The 22,131-nt window shown below is 36.6% G+C and overlaps 1 protein-coding gene across 1 annotated transcript in view; it reads left to right on the top strand.

Annotated features, from left to right (window-relative positions):
- Positions 1-22,131, top strand: part of SCML2 (Scm polycomb group protein like 2) — a 66,780-nt gene that overhangs the window by 22,712 nt on the left and 21,937 nt on the right. The window contains exon 6 of the mRNA XM_065900548.1: positions 810-1,053. Coding sequence (XP_065756620.1) covers positions 810-1,053 — 244 coding nt within the window. The remainder of the gene's footprint in view (positions 1-809; positions 1,054-22,131) is intronic.

The following is a 22,131-nucleotide window of genomic DNA, read 5'->3' as shown; positions in this document are numbered from 1 at the left end:
GTGTCACGTGGGATCTTTCATTGCGGCATGCGGGCTCTTCGTTGTGGCGTGTGGGCTTGTCTCTAATTGTGGCACGTGGACTGTAGAGCAGGGCAAGCCCCGCGGCATGTGGGGTCTTAGTGCCCTGACCAGGGATCGAACCCGTGTCCCTTGCATTGGAAGGTGGATTCTTAACCACTGGACCACCAGGGAAGTTCTTAAGGAATACTTTTAAATATTTGTTTCTGGATTGCTTATCATAAATGACCCCAGACTTGTGTGACTTTCATGTTCTTGTATCTGCATTTTATACTTTGAGGTTTTTTTTGGATATTACCTGCTGCTGTTCCTTCTCTTTGGACTTACTATCTTTCAAAATACCCTATAATTTTTATATTTTTAGGTTTGTTTGACTCTCTTTTAAAATTTCTTGTTATTGCTTCCTCCCCTTCATCCTATCTGGCTCCCCTACCCCTGCTACCACCACTACTAGAATATAAGCTCCACCAGAACAGGGATCTTGATATTTTTGTTCACTTACGAATGCTAAATCCCTGGTACATAGTATATAATACATACTTCTTGAGTGAATGAATGAATGAATTACTATCAGGCTGGTTTTGTTTTCTTCTAGGTTCTTGGCTCTGCTCCAGAGTAAGTGAGATATTGTAGAGCAGAGTTTCAGAGGAATCTGTGAGAACTGTTTCTTCCTGTATTTAATTGATAAACATGAAGCTTAATTTTTGGTTGCTGAAGGTTGTAAGAATACAGTTGAGCAAATGCTTCTTAATACATTTTAACAATGAAAACTTTTTTTTATGTTTTGGTAGGAACCACCAAAGCCACCTCTAAATAATTTTAAAGTGGGAATGAAACTTGAAGCTATAGACAGAAAGAACCCTTATCTGATCTGCCCTGCAACTATTGGAAATGTTAAAGGAGATGAAGTTTATATCACATTCGATGGCTGGAGTGGAGCTTTTGATTATTGGTGCAAGTATGATTGTCGAGATATTTTCCCAGTTGGGTGGTGTCGCCTGACAGGAGATGTATTACAACCACCAGGAACTTATGGTAAGATAATAACTAACTAATACCTGTTCTTTTATTTTCTTGAAGTTAGATCTAACTGCTCTTGGCATTGAGGGTAGGATTTCATGTCCAACTGAGGAGCACCAGGCAGAACAGCAAGGGTACTGTCCAGGTTAGAGAACTGGAGGTAAAAGTTTACAATTAGAATTTTTGAGGGCCAACGCAACATCGTGGTCGGAATTGACAGTCCACACTGGGGAATATGGACAAAGCTACAAGTCACACTTAGACTATTGAAGCCTTGCTGCTAGAAACATTTTGGGGTGCTCAGGTACCTTTATAGTTGATATTCTATTTAAAATTACACGTGGCATTCCATTGTTTGTATCTTGAAGATAGTTTTTTAAAGGTTGGGCATAACAAGTGTTATATACATGTTTTACATGATTTTGGTTGTTTTTTCAAGTTAAATTGATACTTTTTTTTTTAAATTAATTAATTTATTTATTTATATTTTTGGCTGTGTAGGGTCTTCGTTTCTGTGCGAGGGCTTTCTCTAGTTGCGGCGAGCGGGGGCCACTCTTCATTGCCGTGCACGGGCCTCTCACTGTCGTGGCCTCTCTTGTTGCGGAGCACAGGCTCCAGACACACAGGCTCAGTAGTTGTGGCTCACGGGCCCAGTCGCTCCGTGGCATGTGGGATCTTCCCAGACCAGGGCTCGAACCCGTGTCCCCTGCATTGGCAGGCAGATTCTCAACCACTGCGCCACCAGGGAAGCCCTAAATTGATACTTTGATAATGTTAAGTAAAATCTACATGTCCGTAAAAAGTTTTGACTGTGGAAGCCATCATAGATCAGTATGTTATTTCCGTCATGTGTTTATCAGTTGTAATGCTGCGCTTCCTAAGTTGAATATAGTGTCATCTAGTCTAGATATTTTCTTTCAAAGAAAAGTCATCAAAATATTGAAGCTTCTTGCTTGACTCTTCCAAGGACGTAGACACGCCTAACCTGGTCTTCTGTGATGGAATAACTGCTGAGATTTAAGTGGAGTCTAAGCACAGAACCCAATCATTTGGCCTAAGTTAAATGTAAACTTATAAGTGGAATCAAATGTAAACATACTTAAAATTTACCCCACTAAATTTATTTATTTATACCAGAAAAAAAAGATGGGTGTAGCAAATGAGTAGGTAGTGTGGTGGAGGAGGGCAGTGGCTAGGTATGAGCACATAGCCGTATTATTCTTGTAACTGCTATTAGAATCTTCTGTAATTTGGAACTTTAACACATCCCATTATACTACAATACTACATACCATGATGATCTTTTTGTTAGATACCTCTTTGGTTCCCTGCTGCCATAATTTTAGGAAAGAGATGTTAATGGTTGATTTTTGTAAAATTTAGTGTGATACAGATTTATGTGCATATGATACTAAAATAAGGCATGGGAATCCCCTCCCGGTCCAGTGACTAGGACTCCATGTTTCCACAGCAGGGGGCACGGGTTCAATCCCTGGTCAGGGAACTAAGATCCCACAATCCCTGTGGTGTGGCCAATAAATAAATAAATAAAGTAAGGCATAGTCTCTGCCCTCAAGAAGTTTACCTTCTAGTGGGAGAGGGATGAATGGAGGGATAGACTTGAAAAAAAAATACAGTACAAAATTAGCAGTGTAAAACTGGAGATGTATGCTAGATATGAAGGTGCCCAAAAGACCTCCGGTCTGTTTAGGCTGGCGGAAAGGTGGTTGGGTAAAGGAAAGCTTCACAAAAAGACACATGATGTGAGTATTAAGAGAGGAGAAGGAGTTTGCCAGGCAGAATGGAGATAAAGGTAGGGTGGACACATCACAAAGGTGTGAAATTGCACAGTGTGTTCTGAAAACTGGTGAGTTCAATTTGGGACATGGTAACGTTGGAATGTGTAGCCCAGAATGATATTGTCCTTGAGTATCTGGTCTCCCTATATTTTTCCTTAATAACGCAGTTTGGCTGCCTGACATAAAGACTAGATTTCCAGCCTTTCTAGCAGTTAGTTACAGCTGTGAGACTTAAGTCCTTGTCAGTGGGATAAAAGCACAGGTAGTGTGTTACAGAGAAGTGAATGTACCATTCTCTCTTCCTTCTTCTTGCTTCTGTCCTGCTGCTAGGAATGCGGTTGTTTTGGATGGAGCTCTATCTTGGATTATGAAATGGGGACCACATTCTAGGCATTTCGAAGTGGAAAGCAGAAAGGAGCCAGAGTCCCTGAGAACTTTGTGGAGCAGAATTTTTATACTAGCCTATTCCAGACTATTATTTGAGAGAGAAAAATTTCTGTGTTATATAAACCACTGTTTTAGGCTTTTCTGTTACTGTTAGCTGAATTTAATCCTAACTGATTCAGGGTAATTTAGGACATCTAGATAGACATGTCCATTGGATGGATGTACATGCAGGTATGAAGCCTAAAAGAGTTAGGTCTTGGTTGACAAAGCAGGTTTGAGAATCATCACGTTCATTCAAATAAATACGCTTTGTGTCAGGTGGGATTATAGGTGCTGGCGGGGGAGTTGGTGTGGAGGTGGGCAGCTTACACATCCTGTTGATAGCAGTGGGTGTGATTTTATTTATACATGTGTAACAGGTGGAGGTGGATCAACCACAGAACCTTGTGCGTCAACATTTAAAACAATAATTCTCACACTGGAATCACCTGGGAGAGCTTGTTAAAAGGCTGATATCCTGATGCTCACATCTAGGGGTTCTGAATCAGTAGGTCCAGAGTGGGGCTCAGGTGTTTCCACTGTACATGGTTTGAACTTTGAGAAACACAAGAATAAGAGATGGGTAGGAAAAAAAAAAAAAAAAAAAAAAGAGATGGGTAGGGCTTCCCTGGTGGCGCAGTGGTTGAGAGTCCGCCTGCCGATGCAGGGGACACGGGTTCGTGCCCCGGTCCGGGAAGATCCCACCTGCCGCCGAGCGGCTTGGCCCGTGAGCCATGGCCGCTGGGCCTGCGCGTCTGGAGCCTGTGCTCTGCAGCGGGAGAGGCTACAACAGTGAGAGGCCCGCATACCGCAAAAAAAAAAAAAAGATGGGTAGATGATAGAATTCAATTTAGGACACTGAGAAAAAGTATATAAATGTAGGAAAAGCACTAGGTTGATTTCCCCCAACAACAGGAGAGGAAAGATTTTTAAGCAAATAAGTATTCAGCACTATCAAATACAGCATAAAACTCAAGAGAGAGAGCTCATTAGTGGTCTTAAATAAGTAAAAGCATGGTTGCTAGACTTCTTTGAAAAACCAGATTTAGAAAGTTGAGGAGTAAATAGGAGATGCAAAGTGTTTTTAAAAAAGTGACTTCAGGGCTTCCCTGGTGGCGCAGTGGTTGAGAGTCCGCCTGCCGATGCAGGGGACACGGGTTCGTGCCCCGGTCCGGGAAGATCCCACCTGCCGCCGAGCGGCTTGGCCCGTGAGCCATGGCCGCTGAGCCTGCGCGTCCGGAGCCTGTGCTCCGCAACGGGAGAGGCCACAACAGTGAGAGGCCTGCGTACCGCAAAAAAAAAAAAAAAAAAAAAAAAGTGACTTCAATACTTTCTGAAATATGCCTCCTCTGTCCTTTACCCCACTAGACAGTTCACCAGTTAATGTGAAATTTAGAACCTTTACCTCAATTTATATTCCTTTACCCTCTACCATTTATAGTTGTCTTAAATATTTCCTGTATATTCATTGAGAGTGGCATTATATAGTGTGATAATTTTGGCTTCAGTCATAAAACATAATTTAGAAAACTCAAGAAGAGAAGGAAAATCTTGTATTTATGCACAGTTTTGTCCTTTCAGTTCGTTCTTCTTTCCTGGTTTTCAAAGATTTCTCCTTTTATCATTTTTTTTTTTCTGTTTAGAGAACTTCTTTTAGTCATTCTTTTAGGGTATGTTGGCTGGCAACAAATTTTTAGTTTTCCTTCATCTAAGAATGTCTTTATTTCCCCTTCATTCTTGAAAGGTGGTTGCTGGATATAGAATTCCAGGTTGGCAGTTGTTTTCTTTCAGCACTTTAAAAATGTTGTGCAACTTCCTTCTGGCTTCCATGGTTTCTGATGAGAAGTTTGCTTTTATTCGAATTGTTTTTCCCCTATAGGTTCCATTATGATTATGGGTCTGTTTTTCCTTGTAGTTCTTCTAGTGTTTACATTATGCTCTGTTTTCTGGCTCCATTATCAGGTGTGTACAAATTTGAATTCTCTCATAACTTTCTGGTCCATTGAACCTTCTGTAGTAATCCTCTGTTTTTTTAGCTTAAAGTCAGCTTTTATCTTGTATTAATGTAGCTATACCAGCTTTTTGTTGTTGTTATACCAGCTTTTATTTGGTTGGTGTTCTTATTCTCTCTCTTTCTCTTTCTAATGTTCAGCCTTTATCTATCCTAATCTAAAGAGATGTGTTTCTTGCTAATAGTCAGATTTTTATTTTTTTGCCAGTCAGCCAGTCTGACTGGAGCTTTTAATCTATTTCTATTTATTGTAATCACAGATATATCGGGTTTTCAGTATGCCATCTTATTTTGTGCTTTTTATTTGTCTTGCCTTTTCTACGTTTTGTTTTCCTTATCCTTTTTTGGATTATTTTTTCTTATTCCATTTGTTCTCCTCTTGTTGGGAAGTTATACACTGTATTTTCCGTTCTTTTAATGCTCTAGGAATTTTAACATGCTTTCTTCAAGGAAGTCTGAAATTAATATCTTTCTTCTGCACTAGGACAATAAAAGGAACTTAGAATACTCTACCTATTTACTCCCTTCAAATTCATGTTATTACTGTTGTATATTTTAATTATATATTTTTGTAATCTTATAAACTATTACTATTATTGTTTAAGTAATCAATATTTGTTGATATTCACCAACGTATTCAACATGTTCTTTGCTCTTTATTCCTCCTTAGTAGGAATCCTCCTCAATCCCTTTCATCTGGGATTAATTTTCTGCTGCCTGAGGTAGATCCTTGAGAATTTCCTTTAGTGAATGCCTGCTAGTGGCATGCTTTCTCAGTTTATGTTCATCTGAATATGTCATTATTTCACCTCCTTCCTTGAAAGACATTTTTTCTGGGTGTAGAATTGTAAGTTGACAGCTATTTTCTTTCAGCACATTGAAGGTATCATTATTTTGCCTTTTGATTTTCATTGCTGTTGACAGTTCAGCTGTCATTCTATTTTTCCTCTGACTGTAATGTCATTTTTTTTCTCTAGCTACTTTAATATTTTCATGTCATCTTTGATGTTTTTTATTTTCACTCTGATAATTCTAGGTGTGGGTTTTGTTGAATCTTGGCAAAACCACACAGATACAAATGATAAGTTGTTTACTTTCATTTTGAAAATTTTTAAATGTTGGATATTATAATTTAACTGTTTTATCATTATTAAGGATTTCAAATGCCACAAGTAATTTGACATTGTGAAGCATTTTTTATGACTCCTTTTTTTCATTTTGTTTTTGTACTTTAAAAAAATTGAAGTACAGTTGATATACAATACTGTGTTAGTTTTGGGTGTATAGCAAAGTGATTCAGTTATATATATATATTTTTTCAGATTGTTTTCCATTATAGGTTATTAAAAGATATTGAATATAGTTCCATGTGCTATACAATAAATCTTTGTTGCTTATCTGTTTTATATATAATAGTTTGTATCTCTTAATCCTATACTCCTAATTTATCCCTCCCCCCTTTTCCCCTTTAGTAACCATGAGTTTTCTATGTCTGTGAGTCTGTATTCTGTTTTGTATATAGATGCATTTGTATTATTTTTTAGATTCCACATATGAGGGATAGCATACAATTTTTGTCTTTCTCTGTCTGACTTACTTAGTATAATAATCTCTTGGTCCATCCATGTTGCTGCAAATGGCAGTATTTCATTCTTTTTAATGGCTGAGTAATATTTTATATATATATATATATATATATATATATATATATATATATATATGCCACATCTTCTTAAGCCAGTTGTCTGTTGGTGGGCACTTGGATTGTTTCCATGTCTTGGCTATTGTAAATAGTGCTGCCATTGGGGTGCATGTATCTTTTCGAATTAAGAGTTTTCATCTTTTCCAGAAATATGTCCAGGAGTGGGATTGCTGGATCATATGGTAGCTCTATTTTTAGTTTTTAAAGGAACCTCCATACTATTTTCCATAGTGGCTGCACTAATCTACATTCCCACCAACAGTGTAGGAGGGTTCTCTTTTCTCCACACCCTCTTCAGCATTTATTATTTGTAGACTTTTAAAAATAGATTTTAAAATTAATTAATTAAGTTTTGCCTGTGTTGGGTCTTCGTTGCTGCTCACGGGCTTTCTCTAGTTGCGGCACGTGGGGGCTACTCTTCGTTGCGGTGCGTGGGCTTCTCTTGTTGCAGAGCACGGGCTCTAGAGCACGTGGGCTTCAGTAGTTGTGGCTCACGGGCTCTAGAGCACAGGCTCAGTAGTTGTGGCGCAGGGGTTTACTTGCTCCACAGCATGTGGCAGCCTCCTGGATGTGGGAGACCAGGGATTGAACCCGTGTTCCCTCCATTGGCAGGCGGATTCTTAACCAGCTGCGCCACTAGGGAAGTCCCTATAGACTTTTTGATGATAGCCATTCTGACTGGTGTGAGACAATACCTCATTGTGGTTTTGATTTTCATTTCATTAATAATTAGCAGTGTTCCGCATCTTTTCGTATGCCTGTTGGCCATCTGTATGTCTTCTTTGGAGAAATGTCTATTTAAGTCTTCCGCCCATTTTTTGATTGGGTTGTTTGTTTTTTTGATGTTCAGTGCATGAGTTCTTTGTTTGTTTTGGATCTTAACCCCTTGTCGGTGGCATCATTTGCAAATATTTTCTCCCATTTTGTAGGTTGTCTTTTTGTTTTGTTGATGGTTACATTTGCTGTGCAAAAGCTTTTAAGTTTGATTAGGTCCCATTTGTTTATTTATCTTTTATTTCTTTTGCTTTGGGAGACTGATCTGAGAAAATATTGCTACAATTAATGTCAGAGAATGTTTGCCCATCTTCTGTTGTAGGAGTTTTGTGGTGTCATGTCTTATATTTAGGTCTTTAAACCATTTTGAGTTTATTTTTGTATATGGTTTGAGGGAGTGTTCTAATTTCATTGATTTACATGTAGATGTCCAGCTTTCCCAGCACCACTTGTTGAAGAGACTTTTCTCCATTGTATGTTCTTGCCTCCTTTGTCATAGATTAATTGACCGTAGGTGTGTAGGTTTATTTCTGGGCTCTCTATTCTGTTCCATTGGTGTGTGTCTGTTTTTGTGCCCTGCCATTGCTGTTTTGGTTACCTTAGCTTTGTAGTATCATTTATGACTACTTTTTGAATACAAATAAATCAACCCATGACAAGGTAGAATTTGGAAACAGTAGAGTAGAAACAAAGATGTGCCCACTGGTGCCACATTCTGATTTGTAAAGATTCACAGAAGTCCCCAGAAGAACCTTAGGATTCTGGGGAAAGTATGGTTAAAGATTGTTAGTTGATACTTAACGTTGCATATATGATTCATTTTGATTTTTTTCAAGCATTGCTTATTAATTGCAGAGAGATTAATAGGGTTAGTACTGTACTTGCTTACACTAGGTGAAATACTCTTTTTGAGTAGAGAAAACATTTACTTTAGCCAATATATCATTCATTAAATGGCAGCTATAATATATAAGTATCATTTCTTAGATATAATGTGATATATTCTTGAAAGCCAAATATTTTAAAATTATTTTTTATTAGTTTTAAATCATTTTACTCTAATAGGAAAAGTAATGTTCAAAGGAAAAAGTTGAGAAAAGCGTTCAGAGATAACCATGGCAAACAGTTTTATCTATATTTGGGTTCATAGTGCCTTTTTTTCTTTTTGTTTTACACATGCACCTTAAGAACACACACACAGCCAAATCAGTAGAAAAATGTTAAGTTATGGTGTATTTATTCTTTAAAATCATATAGAACAGTTTAGAAGAATGAAAGTGTTCCTGTTTACTAAGAAAGAAAACTCTCCAAGATGTATTAATTGAAAAAAACAACCCCCCCATACATACAATATAATACCATTAAGTTAAGAGAAAACAAGTAGTTATGTATTTCTATATTTAACTGTAGATATATGTATATAAATACACAGAAAGGATCTGAAAGACTATACAGTATATCAAATCTGTGTCATAGTGATAATTTCTGAAAAGGGGTATAGGGTGGTAAAGGAAGTGGTAATGGGGACTTTTGCTTTTATCTGTGGCCTTTTTTTTTAAACAAGAATGTATTGGTATGTTACATTTGTATCTTTAATTAACAGTTTCAGTTTGAAGACAGATTATCCTTCATATTCCACTTTCTTGCCTACTTTTTCATGCTGTCTTGTGACTGTATTCCTATGTGAAATATATCCCTACAAATTCAATTTTTTTTTTTACTCCATCATATGACTATACCATAATTTATTTAACCAAACATCTATTTTGTTTGGCATTTAGAATGTTTCAACATTTATATTATTAAACTAGATGATATGAAGAATATATCTTTGCATACCTTTCTAATTATCTACATAGAATAAGTTTGCTGAGTCAGAGGCTATGTTTCTAAGGCTGACAAATTGTCATTCAGAAAGCTATACTCACTTCCACTCCCCCTCAGTGGTGGGTGAAAATGTTTTTTTCCTTCTCTGGTCAACTTTGGGCATTATCTTCTTATTTTTGCTAATTTAAAAAATGTTATTTAAAAAATTTTTCATTTCTTAGATTACTAGTGAGGTTGAATCTTTTTCTTTCCATGTATTTTGGCCATTAATATTCCTTTATCATTTTCCTAATTGTCTTCTCCCATTTTTTTCTTAGAGTGTTCCTTTCATTGTTGATTTGTTTGAGTGCTTCATTTATTGCACATATCAACCCTTTGTCATAAAAGTAAAAACCTTTTCTTGGTCATTTGCTTTTTAATGTTATATATGGCCTTTTAAGAAAATGTACAGAAATGTTAAATTTTTTGACTTGAATATTAAATAATTCAAGGGCCTTAGAATTAAATAATTTCAAAAGGCACAAATAATATTAAATCAATTGAATTTTATGAATTAAAAAAATCTATTGTTTTCATTTGTTTTGAGTATTTCTTGAACACATTGGAAATGTTTGTTTTTTGACCTTTGTTTAATTGCTTTTCCAATTTTTTTTTTTTTTAGACTGCAGCACATAAAACCTTTTCAAATAATTAATGACTAAAGACAATTCACTAGCATAGTTTCTTAAAGAAATGTAGTGAGGCTTCCATGAGTGCTACTTTATTTGACTTTACATTAAAAACCTTATTTAAGCTTTACTGGTTTTCCTTTCAAGAATAGTAATAAGGTTTAATTTACTTTAAAACTTTTTCTAACAGTTTTTCTGCTGGTGTTAACACTTCTATAATCAGAAACAGCTAAGTTCTTATCAGGCCTATCATTGGTATAAAAATCCACTGAGAAACATACCTTCAATAGAAAATAAAGCAAGCTGAGTGGCTTTTTTTCCTCGTTTATTTAGATTTTCCTTTCTTGGCTCTTGTTAATGACTCTACAGTCTTTCAAAGCTCTTTACTTCTGGTTGGTGCTGTCACAGCTCATCAGATTTATTCTAGAGACCTGCACAGGGTGTCTGGTGAGAAAGAGGAAAGAACTATGTATGCTGCTGTGTCCTTGGCAACTTAAGGCTGAGTCAAGTAAACTAAAACAAAGTTCATTGTAGATTTTTTTCTTGCAAAATTTATTTGATCTTGCTGTTCTCTGTTTCGATTTTTCCCCCTCCCTTTGTATCTCATACTTAGTTCTCTCTAAATAAATGATAGAAATTTAGGAATGCCCAGTAAACTATTGGTTAACTATTGGTTTCTTCTCATATTGCCCTTCTTTTGTCTCTGGCATATACAGTCATAGGGATTTATAGCCAGTCATTTCATTAAAGTCCACATGTTTAATACATGAAGGACAAGACTTGGAATCCAGCAACTTAGCATCAGAACTGGGACACCTGTTATTTTAAAGGCTATGTATGATTTTTTAAAAAAACTTTTCTTTTCCCTGTCTTTATTTGGGAAAGTTTATAAACAAATAGGTTACTATTTTGTTTTATAAACACAATAAATATAGGTTTTTAGTCTTCTGAGAAATTGGGGAAATTCAGAAGCAGAGGATTCTTTTTAAAAATTTGACCCAATGTTAATTTTTTTCTAATATTGTGGGATATTCAAAGGTTTTTGTTGTGTTTTATAAATATAGCTATATTATAAACCATTCTACCTGGCTTTAAAGGTACTTAAATACTTTTAAAGTTAACTATATAAATTAAACTTTAAATTTATATAATTTCGGAAACATTAATGAATTAGTTTTATTTAATGTAGTTTCAGATTTATGCATCATTGATTACAAATTAATGACCCATACTAGTGTGAAGTGTCATCTTGTAGTCTAATTCTTTAAGCATTTGTGACCATACACACCAAGAAAGAGGGCAGCAAGCTTCCAGATGCTTAGAGTATAAAATTGCAGGATCCCAAGGGTATAGAGGAATTCCTCTGGTCCAAAGGGAAATGCAGAGGAGGGGAAAACCTAGAATCAGAAAGGTGTAGCCAAGCATTCCTGTCTAGTGGCACCATATCCTGGCAGTGATCATTTTAACTCTTCTCTTGATAAAAATCCTTCAATTTATTTGGGTCCCCCACCCCCTGCCTCTCATGGAAACAGCTTTAATTTCCAGGTGGAGCTCAATGGTAACATGACATTTCCTTCACAACTTTGTAAAACATTTCTGATTATGAATAATTGATAGAACTGGCATATTAGATTTTCTTTGTTGGTAATTCAGACATAAATTGTATGAATAGGAACTTTCTTCTTAAGATTAAAGTGAAAAATAGATTTTAAATATAATTATCCTGGGCACTGTTAGCTGCTTCTCTTTTTTTTTTTTTTTTTTGCGGTACGCGGGCCCCTCACTGCTGTGGCCTCTCCCGTTGCAGAGCACAGGCTCCGGACGCGCAGGCTCAGCGGCCATGGCTCACAGGCCCAGCCGCTCCGCGGCATGTGGGATCTTCCCGGACCGGGGCACGAACCTGTGTCCCCTGCATCGGCAGGCGGACTCTCAACCACTGCGCCACCAGGGAAGCCCCTTAGCTGCTTCTTTGAATGGTGGTTTATTTTACATCGTGTGTGCGCGCACAAGTGTATGGTTTAGCTTTTAATTAAAATTTTAAGGGAGTGGGTTTTAAAATCTAAACTTTTGATCTTTAAAAAAAATGTAATTAGTCATTTTATATTGTAGTCTTATTTTCTCCTATGTAACATTTTCCTTTGGAACTATTTAAAAGTTAGTCTTTTTAAAGTTTTATTGAAGTATAGTTGATTTATAATGTGTTAATTTCTGCTATACAGCCAAGTGGCTCAGTTATACATATATATATTCTTTTTCAGAGTTAGTCTTTTGAGAAATATTTCAAAGTTTCCATGTGCAAACAAGAAATAGCTCTGCTCCCCACCGTCATCTCATTCTCATTTTTTTAAAAAACAAAACCAGAAATTATGGTTATTTTTGCTCTTTGTTTGGGTAACCAGAGGAGTATGTGGTTTCTATAACTTGTGCTTCACCTCTTTCTAAATTTTAAAATTAAGATTTTATAGTTTTTCGGACATATCTTTACCAAATTTTTCCCTCTTTTTATATGACTGTGTGTGTTCAGTAAACACCACATAAAGCAGCACTTTTCCTCTCTCTGTGTTATAGTGGGTCAGAAGTAGCAGAGGTACGTAAAATTAAGGCTGTAAAAAGTTCAAGGTGTATCAGTCCCATCCGAAAGGTTCTGAATAAAAATTCGAGTATTTGTTTAGATTTTTGCCCTTAATGTAGCTCAAAATAAAATACAGACTAATAATGCTTAGTATATTTAGTACTTTTCCTGTTTGGTATAAAAGAAATAGGTAGAAATGCTATCAACCCAAATTATTCACTCAAAAGCCAAGAAATTTTCGACAGCTGATATTTTCTTTTTCATACATACAGCTTGGAACAAATGTTTTGCTTGTGCAAATGAGACAGCTATTATGATGCAAAGAAGTATCTTGAAGAAAAAAACAAATGTCCTTTTTCTGTTTTCAGCTAAATACTGCAGTAATTGCAAGCAGAGCCTGAAGCTTCTTTCTTGTTTCGGTTCTGTGATATATTTTAACAAGTTCTCTTGAGACTATTAAAGTGTCTTGGTTTTTAGGACATGTGGTCCAGCGGGAATAACTTTGTCTACAGACGCAGTGAGTTGGCAGTTAGATTTTTGCATGTCTTCTCATTTGTTTCCAGATTCTCTGACCCAGGGTAACCTTTGGTTCTTTTCTGAAGGCAGGAGTGAAGGAAGTTTGAGCAGGTGACTGATGATCACTGTCTATACAGCCCACAGACAATATGCGAATTACTTTAGCAGCCCTCTTAATCCCCCCCTCCCCCCCGCAACCAACAAATGCAAATAGCTTCATCCCATTTGCTAGAAATTCAGGCTTGCTCCGGCAACATGGGCTTTGTTGTTAACTCGCTTTCTCCAGAAAGGCAGTTTTATTCCTGGTAGAGGAGAAAGGCTATCAAATGGAACCTAAATCACCCTTGTGGTAAATACAGCAACAGTTTGGTTCTCTGGAATATTTCTAAAGGTAGGAATTACCCCAAAAGTTTCTTTCTATTGCAGTTGAAGTTTGGTTAAAGAAATTCATTGTCTGCTTTGTTAGCTTTTGTATATTAAATATCCCAGTCATTTCTGTTATCTAAAAAAAAAAAATCCTCTATTTTGTTCTAAATATTACGTGCTGAAATTGTTGGCACTATTATTTGATGAGTCACTTCTAAAAACTGTTTTACAGTACAAGGGAAAAGTCAGATTTTGGTTATTTCCACCATAAAAATGGTTTAAAATAAGAAAGGAACAACCCTATTGTAAGTCAAACTTGATCACTTAAATCTCCAGTTTGTAATCAAACGTTGCCAGATGTTTTTCTATAGCTTTGAGGAATACAACATGATTTTTCACTGGTATTACGTGAGACTTATTAAAAGGACTTTTATGATATAGAAATGTGGATAACATATTTTACTAATTATTGTGTCAATACATTTAATGTGCTTTGTGGAAATTATAGTGGTGACTGCTATATTTTTTTTTAGGAGCATAATGGAAGTCACTCTATAGAAGTCATTCCATAAGAAAAAAGACGTTATGGTTTAAAAATTGAGTGACTTTTAAAAGCTCAGTCTTGATAAACCATAATGGAATAGAATATGAAAAAGAATACGTATATATATAACTGAATCACTTTGCTGTTTGCCTGAAACTAACACAACATCGTAAATCAACTATACTTCAATAAAATAAAGAAAAAAGAAAAGCTAGTCTTGTTAGGTGAATTGTGAATTGACCTGAAACAACTGAAGTTGCTTCTTTTTGTGTGAACTTTCTTCTCAAAATATTAAAGATTTTGGAAACTGTCATCTTCTTTAGTAATGTCATTTTAACCAAAATCTTGGTTTCTCATGAACTGAGCCAGATATGAGTAGTAATTGTGAAATAAAATGATCTTCACGGGAAGCACCCCCAGTGAAGCTGACAGGAGTGGTTTACAAAGCATCTATGATCCGAAAGTAGAAAACAAGTATATTTTTAAAACAACACTCTTAAAGCCCTTCTAAATTCTAATTGTAATTTGTAGCTTGTTCTTGCATTTTTATGATTTCCTTTCTAGACTAAATACATATGAGAAATAATTATACAACAGGGTAGAAAAATAATGTAAATTCTATACATATGAGAAATAATTATACAACAGGGTAGAAAAATAATGTAAATTCTATACATATGAGAAATAATTATACAACAGGGTAGAAAAATAATGTAAATTCTACTAAATTAGATTCCCCCCCCCCCCGCCCCACACGGGCCTCTCACTGTTGTGGCCTCTCCTGTTGCGGAGCACAGGCTCCGGACGCGCAGGCTCAGCGGCCATGGCTCACGGGCCCAGCCGCTCCACGGCATGTGGGATCTTCCCGGACCGGGACACGAACCCGTGTCCCCTGCATCGGCAGGTGGACTCTCAACCGCTGCGCCACCAGGGAAGCCCCGATTTTCTTGTTTTAATTTTGTATGTATGCCAAGGGCAAAAGACCTTGTCACTTAGGTATGGAGATAAATAACTGGACTTTTGTAATTTAAGTTAGAGAGCTATCCTTTCAATTTTGTTTGGAAAAATTTTCCCAGTAACATTTTTACAAGTTTTAAATCACCTTAAGATAGAATATTCTATGCAGGTTAACGTATGTTTTATAAGGTATATGTATGAAGAATTTCTTCTCTCTTCTTTAATCTGTTTACCTTAGATCTCCAAGCCCTGTTTTGAAACGGGGGAAGGAGTGACTCAAAGCTGCAGATCCTTTCAGTATATTTGGTTTTGGTTTACTTGTCCAGACATAATTTTTGAAGGCTACTGGAAGAGACATAGCAGCACTTCCCAAATGGAGACGCTCTATCAGACCCCAAAAGCAAGTTCTTTTAAATGAGATCTTTATTTTTCCGAGTGAATGATTTATTTCTTTTTATGTGAAAGTTACCTTCTATTATATGTTTAAGGTGTTTTTAATACTGTAAAACTGTGGTTCTTGGTGTTGAGAGAAACCTACGTGGTTCATGAAGGAGAATCAGGAGGGGCAGTGGAGGAGCTAAGGGTTTGTTCACACTACTGGACTCTCACCACGCCAACCAAACCACCTCTGCTTGGTCAATGAGCAGGGAACTGGGCAGAGCCCTCAGGTCAGAATAGATAACTGGCTGCAAGGCCCAACAAGGGTTAAATTTGAAAAGACAGGTTCTGTCTCCATAAAAGCCAGGATAACTACCACTAAAAATTAGAGATCTTGTTTTTCTTTGTAACTTTTTTTCCCTTGTAGTGTTGAGTGGTAAAACAAATAAACCTTTTAAAGTGAACAAGGGGTGAGGGTCAAAAAAGGACTTCTGTGTTTGTTTTGGGCAAGTAAGAGATAGAGTAAAAAAGTGGTATGGTAGAGAAGTCTTTAAGTAATGATAAAAGGAAGAATGATAAGCAGAGACCTGTGGGAGGCAGGATTGAGGTGTGGGAAGGTATCTGACCAGGACAGAGAGTGCCCCTGCTACTATGAATGGTAGGCCCCATATGTCTCTGATGGTCAACTGCTTGGGCAGTAGAGATGCTTTTATGATTATGTTCTGCTGAGTAAGCTTCTCTGAAAGATTTCTGCCTTGGTAATGAGGGGATCTGCTCTTTAATTCTGAAACTGCTGGAGACTGAGCTATAGATTGTAAAGGTCTCTATAGGTATGCAGTGAACCTGTGTAGGTTTTTCTAATGTTATTTTTAGTGAATACATATATGCTAGTCTAAAAGTTGTATGGCTTTTTATCAAAACAGAATATTATAATGCTTATGTTGAATAATTGTTTTCTCTAGAGACATCTAAATATTTAGAGTGACTGGTTATATTCTTATTCAAAAAGTGGCTAGGTTGTTAATCTTTGTTGGGGCATTTTATATTTTTAATGACAAAAATTGGTATTTATTGTAGAACATTTAGAAAACAAAGATAAGTGATGAGTAAAATCTAAAAATTGTTTATATTCCTGCCATCTGGATATAATCACTGATAATATTTTTGGTGTATAAACATTAGGAAACTTTAATTAAAAAATCAGTAATGTTCATTGCCAAGAGTCATTGAGACCAACTGAGGACAGCATATGTTGTATTCTGTTCCATGTATACAGAATTGTATTGGTTTGGTCCCATCTACTTAAGTAGTCTTACTCTGTTATTCTAGTAATTAATAGATAAATATAAAATGTGTTATGATTGTAAACATTTGAATTAGAGAAAATCCACAAGAAAATTTAAAGAGTAAAGAAGGACTATCAGAAGATGCTCCAATATTTGATGCAGTTTTTTTCCTTAAGGGTTTATATTCAGCCAAGAGAATTGAAAAAACTGAAGCACCTAAAACACTGGATTATTAAGGGCATGTTGATAGTTTGTTTTCAGTATTACTTTAAATATTTTTCTTTGTTGTTTACATGTAAGCTTCCTCAGATTTGAACCTGAAAAAATGTTTAAGCCAACCACTTAATTCTGCATTTTGTTCATTAAGTTTATAGAAAATATTTTAATTAAAAGACCGTGTCTTTTCATTTTTTCCCTCACTAATTAAAAATATTACCCGGTTTAAGCAGAGAGCGTGGGCTTTGGGGTGAGATAGACCTGAATTTGAATCCCATTTCTACCACTTCTAGACTAGATGTGTGATACTGGATTGGATGTTACTTACCTCGCTGAGCCTCTATTTCTTTATATGTAAAATCGAGAGAATAATACTTGCTTTACAAAATTGTAAACACAAATTTTAATAATATATGTGAAGTCTCTGGCTCATTTGAAGTATACAAATTTCTCTTCCCTTTTCTCCCCCAGTGTGTTTTTTTTAAATGAGGTGAAATTCACATAATATAAAATTAGCCATTTAAAAATGCACAAATTCAGAAACACTTATTAGTACATTCACAATGTTGTGCAACTACCACCTTTGTCTAGTTCCAGAACATTTTCATCACCCTAGAAGGAAACCCCGTGCCCATCAAGCAGTTGCTCCCCACTCCCTCTTCCCCCTTGCCCCTGGTTATCACCAATCTCGATTCTGTTCCTATGGATTTACCTGTTCCAGATATTTCATGTAAATAGGATCATATAGTATGTGATTTTGTGTCTGGCTTCTTTCATTTAGCATAGTGTCTTCAAAGTTCATCCATGTCATAGCATGTATCGATTATTCCTTTTCATGGCTGAATAGTATTCCATTGTATGTATATACCACACATTTGTTTACCCATTTATCTATTGATGGACATTTGGGCTGTTTCCGCCTTTTGGCTACTTTTAATAGTGCTGCTATGAACGTGCCCATACATGTACTTGTTTGAGTCCTTGTTTAACTTTTTCTTGGACCACCAGACTGTTTTCCACAGAGCTGCACAACTTTACATTCCCACCAGCAGTGTATGAGGGTTTCAGTTTCTCCATATCCTTGCCAACACTTGTTATTTTCCTTTTTTTAAAATTATAGCCATCTTAGTGGTTGTGAAGTGGTACCTCACTGTGGTTTTGATTTGCAGTCCTTCCTTCATTTTTGAATGGAATGTATTCTAGAAGTTGATTTTTAAGTTGGTTGATTAGTATTTGAAGCGTATTTTTCCAAGAAATCTGTAATGTGATCAAGCTGTGGTCATCTATTTAATGCATAAACTACCTGAATTGTCTCTATAATAATATAAGATCAGAGACAAAACTTGAATATTAAACATTTATTCATTTAACAAGCATTTATTGGATGCCCATTATGTGGCAGATGTTGGAGATATAACCAGATGTTGGAGATATAACAGTGGAACCCTAGACCAGATGTTGGAGATATAACAATGGAACTTACATGGTTCCTTCCCCTAAAGGAGCTCACAGTGTGTCTAGACAGATAGATATGTAAATAAAGATAAGATGCTGTAAGATCTGTGCCAGTAGAGATAAATGCCGTATGTGTGGTATATGACCATTAAGATCCTACAGTTTGCCTCGGAGCTTAGTGCTAGAGTTTTACAGAGCTGGTAATTGAGCAGAGTTTCAAATAATGCATGGTAGTTTAGCTAGTGACAAGGGAGGGAAGACTTTTCTTGGGTCAGCCTCTGCAAAGGCAGTAAAGGTCAGAATGTTTGGGGATCTGAAGCAGATGATTATGGCTGAATCTATAATGATAGATGGGGAAGAGATGAGATGAGGCTGTGAAGATATCTAGAGGGCCTTGGATACCAGGCCAAGGAGTTCAGATTTTAGCATATGGGTAATGTGGCATCACTGAAGATGTTTAAGTGGGAAAGTGACATACAATTTCTATTTTAGAAAGGTCATGCTGATGTACTACAGAGTGTGTATTGGAAAGGGCAGCCAGGAGTGCCAATTAAGAAGCTAGTATTGTAGCTTATGTGAGAAGTCATGAGGTCTTGGACCAAGTCATTGACAGGCATAAAGAAGAACACAACTAGGAAGTACTTAAAGGAGGTAGGCTTGGTTAGACATGTGAAGGGAGGAAGAGTACAAAGATGACTTCAAGATTTCTGACTTCTGGTAATTTGGTGAAAAAAAGGTAATGGCATTCATCAAGATAGAGCATATAGGATAAGCATGATGATTCTCCTTTTGGACATGTTGAGTTTGAGATGCCTATTTAGATTATCTGTTAGCTATTGAAAACACAGCTCTGGAACTTGAGACAGGCCTGTTGGGGATGTGGTGGGGGGAGGTAGGCACGTGAATGCTTGAATGAGCAAGAGAACTATTTGGGGATCATTATTATGTGTAGGCAGTAGCTGAAATCAAGGGTGTGAACCAAAGTGCTCAAAACTGAGATGAGGGTAGGGAGAAGATAGCTAATCCTGGGGGACTCCACAGGAAAAGTGACAGAGGTACAAGGAGAACAAGGAGGGAGTGGCCATGTGAAATCCAAGAAAGAATTTTAAAAAGAAGTGTTTAGTGCTTGCTGGAAGTCAAATAAGATCAGGAAGAAGCATCATTGTCAGTGGCTGTTAGGAGGTTATGGGTGATGTAAGCACACAGATTCCCTAAAAAGAGGTGCCTGAAGTGTGCTTGCAGAGGGTTGAAAAATGAGAAAATGACAATAATAGTGACCATGAGCTAGTCTTTCAGGAAGTTTGGTTATAAAAGAAGTGAAGGTATTAGCTGTAGATAATGTAGATAAATAGGAGTTCCTTCTTTGGAGGAAACTTCTTTCTTCCATTTGTTAGGCATTGACAGCGATGTTTCCCCATTATCCAATCCATTGATGGAAGAAGGCAAGGAGCACCCTTAGAATCTGGGAAGGGAGAGTGAGAATAGAGGCAGGGATGGTGATGGTGTTGATAATAACAGCTAACATTTATTGAGTGTATACCATGTGCCACGTATAGATTTCAGTTAATTTGCCCAAGCTATTATTTCTCATAGATATTATGTGGTAAAGCTGGATTTGAATGTAATTAATCTGGAGCCAGTGTCTCTGCACTAGATAGTAAGAAGCAGGGGAGAGAATAGGTGTAAAGAGTGGCTCGTACCAGAGTTCCATGTCCATCTGATCTCTACCCTGCTTCTTCTGAGAAAATTCATAGTCCTCAGCTAGTTCCTGCCTTCCAAAATGCCCGCTGTGATAAGTGTCAGGAACATGCTTCCTTGTTTCCTTTTCCACTAGTAACTACCCCTTGTGGTTTCCTTCAAGAGTTTTTCTTAGCTTATTTGAGGTTTTCTAAAAGGATTTTTTATTGCAAAAAATAAGGAAATAAGTGCATTTAAAAGACTGTCAGTATGCTTATGAAAAGGTGAAGTCACTCTTATGTGACAATAATAGTCCTTCAAAAAAAGTATTCAAAAAGCTAGTTTCCGAGGTAAAGCAAACTCTGTCCGTTATGAACGTTTGATTCCTAAAGCAAGGTTTCTGGGATAGGATTGTGGCTTCTCTGGTACAGGTGTGGGGAGAGGTGAGAAGAAATAGGGTAGTGTCTGAAGATACCAGTCCAGGAGGCCAGTGCTATGGCGTGGGATGGCAGCAGGAATGAAGGAACGAAGTTCATAGGGTTTACACTTGATTCTGCCTCCCCTTGGCTTTTATTGCTGCCCATGACCCATCAGTTTGTGGCAACATGGGCTCTATGGAACAGGGAGCAAAGTTCCAGGTAGGGGCATTGGGTACCTTGACTGAGTTTCTATGAATACCAGGCCTCCAGGTTGGATAGTTTAGGTGTAACCATCTCTGTTGATATCTCCGTGTTTTTCATAATTGAGGCTTGTGTTGCTTCTTTGGTTTTATAGTTACCAGTATGAAAGATCCTTAAAATAATGACGGTTTCATTGTACATGCATTTTTAAAATAAGGAAGATGACTTGCAAAGAATTCCTCAGTCTGAAAAAGTTTCCAAAGTCAAATGTTTACAGTGACAGATTTTTTTACTCAATTTTGTTTTTTCTAAACCATATTTTACTTTTCTATTTTTGGCTATCATATTTTAATTTTGTCTATTTCTAGCCTCAGATTCAAGGCATCTGTTTTTACAGTAGTTTCTGCCCTTGTTGTCATATGGTTATATATATAGCATTCAATCTGTTTGAGGAGAAGGAAATCATAAATCTGTCTTCTTAAGGAGATAGGAATTATATATATATATATATATATATATATATATATATATATATATATATATATACACACACACACACACACACAAATATACATATAAAATATGAACTGTATGACTGGGACCGTATTTATTTCTTCTGGATTTCCTAAATTGCCTTGATTGGTAAAAAGAACACACTAGGTATTAAGTAATGGTGGATGGAAAAATCTGGAGAGCAGTAAGTAGCCATACCTCTATCATGTCTTTTTAGATCAAAAGCAAGATACGTATTAATTTATATCTCTAATCCATTTTAGTTCCTCTTCAAGTCAGCCATGTGTAAGCCAAACCAGCACATGTATAACAGTAACTGGAAATGGGGGTTGCTGTTCATTTCTAAGTGTATTTCCTTTTCTATGGTAATTGTATGTGCTACTCTCTTTTCATAGCTCAGGAGAATGCAAGCAGTATCTTTCAATAATAAAGCATCTTCATGTGTCAACAGAAACATACATTTAATGAGTACTGTCTGGCAATAAATATTAAATAAGGTTAAATCTCCAGGCATGAAAAGTTTTACCAGCATGTTTTGTCTGTACTTGTTAATGTTTTCTCCTTATAAGTATGCCTCCACATCTGATTTTAAAAAAACTCAAGACTTCCTCTGTCAGAGAGCACCTAGCAACTAGTGAATTATCATAGGAGTTCACAGGGTTGTCGTTTGGGCCTTCTTCTTCTTTTTTTAAAACACATGCACTTTGACTCAGAGGAGTGAATTTAATAGGCTTTTTTGTTAGAGGACAGAAAGCAAGGTGGCATATTAGAAAAAGCATGCACTTA

The sequence above is a fragment of the Phocoena phocoena genome, chromosome X (assembly GCF_963924675.1).
Source record: "Phocoena phocoena chromosome X, mPhoPho1.1, whole genome shotgun sequence".
Lineage (NCBI taxonomy): Eukaryota > Metazoa > Chordata > Mammalia > Artiodactyla > Phocoenidae > Phocoena > Phocoena phocoena.
This window is presented reverse-complemented; position numbering and strand designations above follow the sequence as displayed.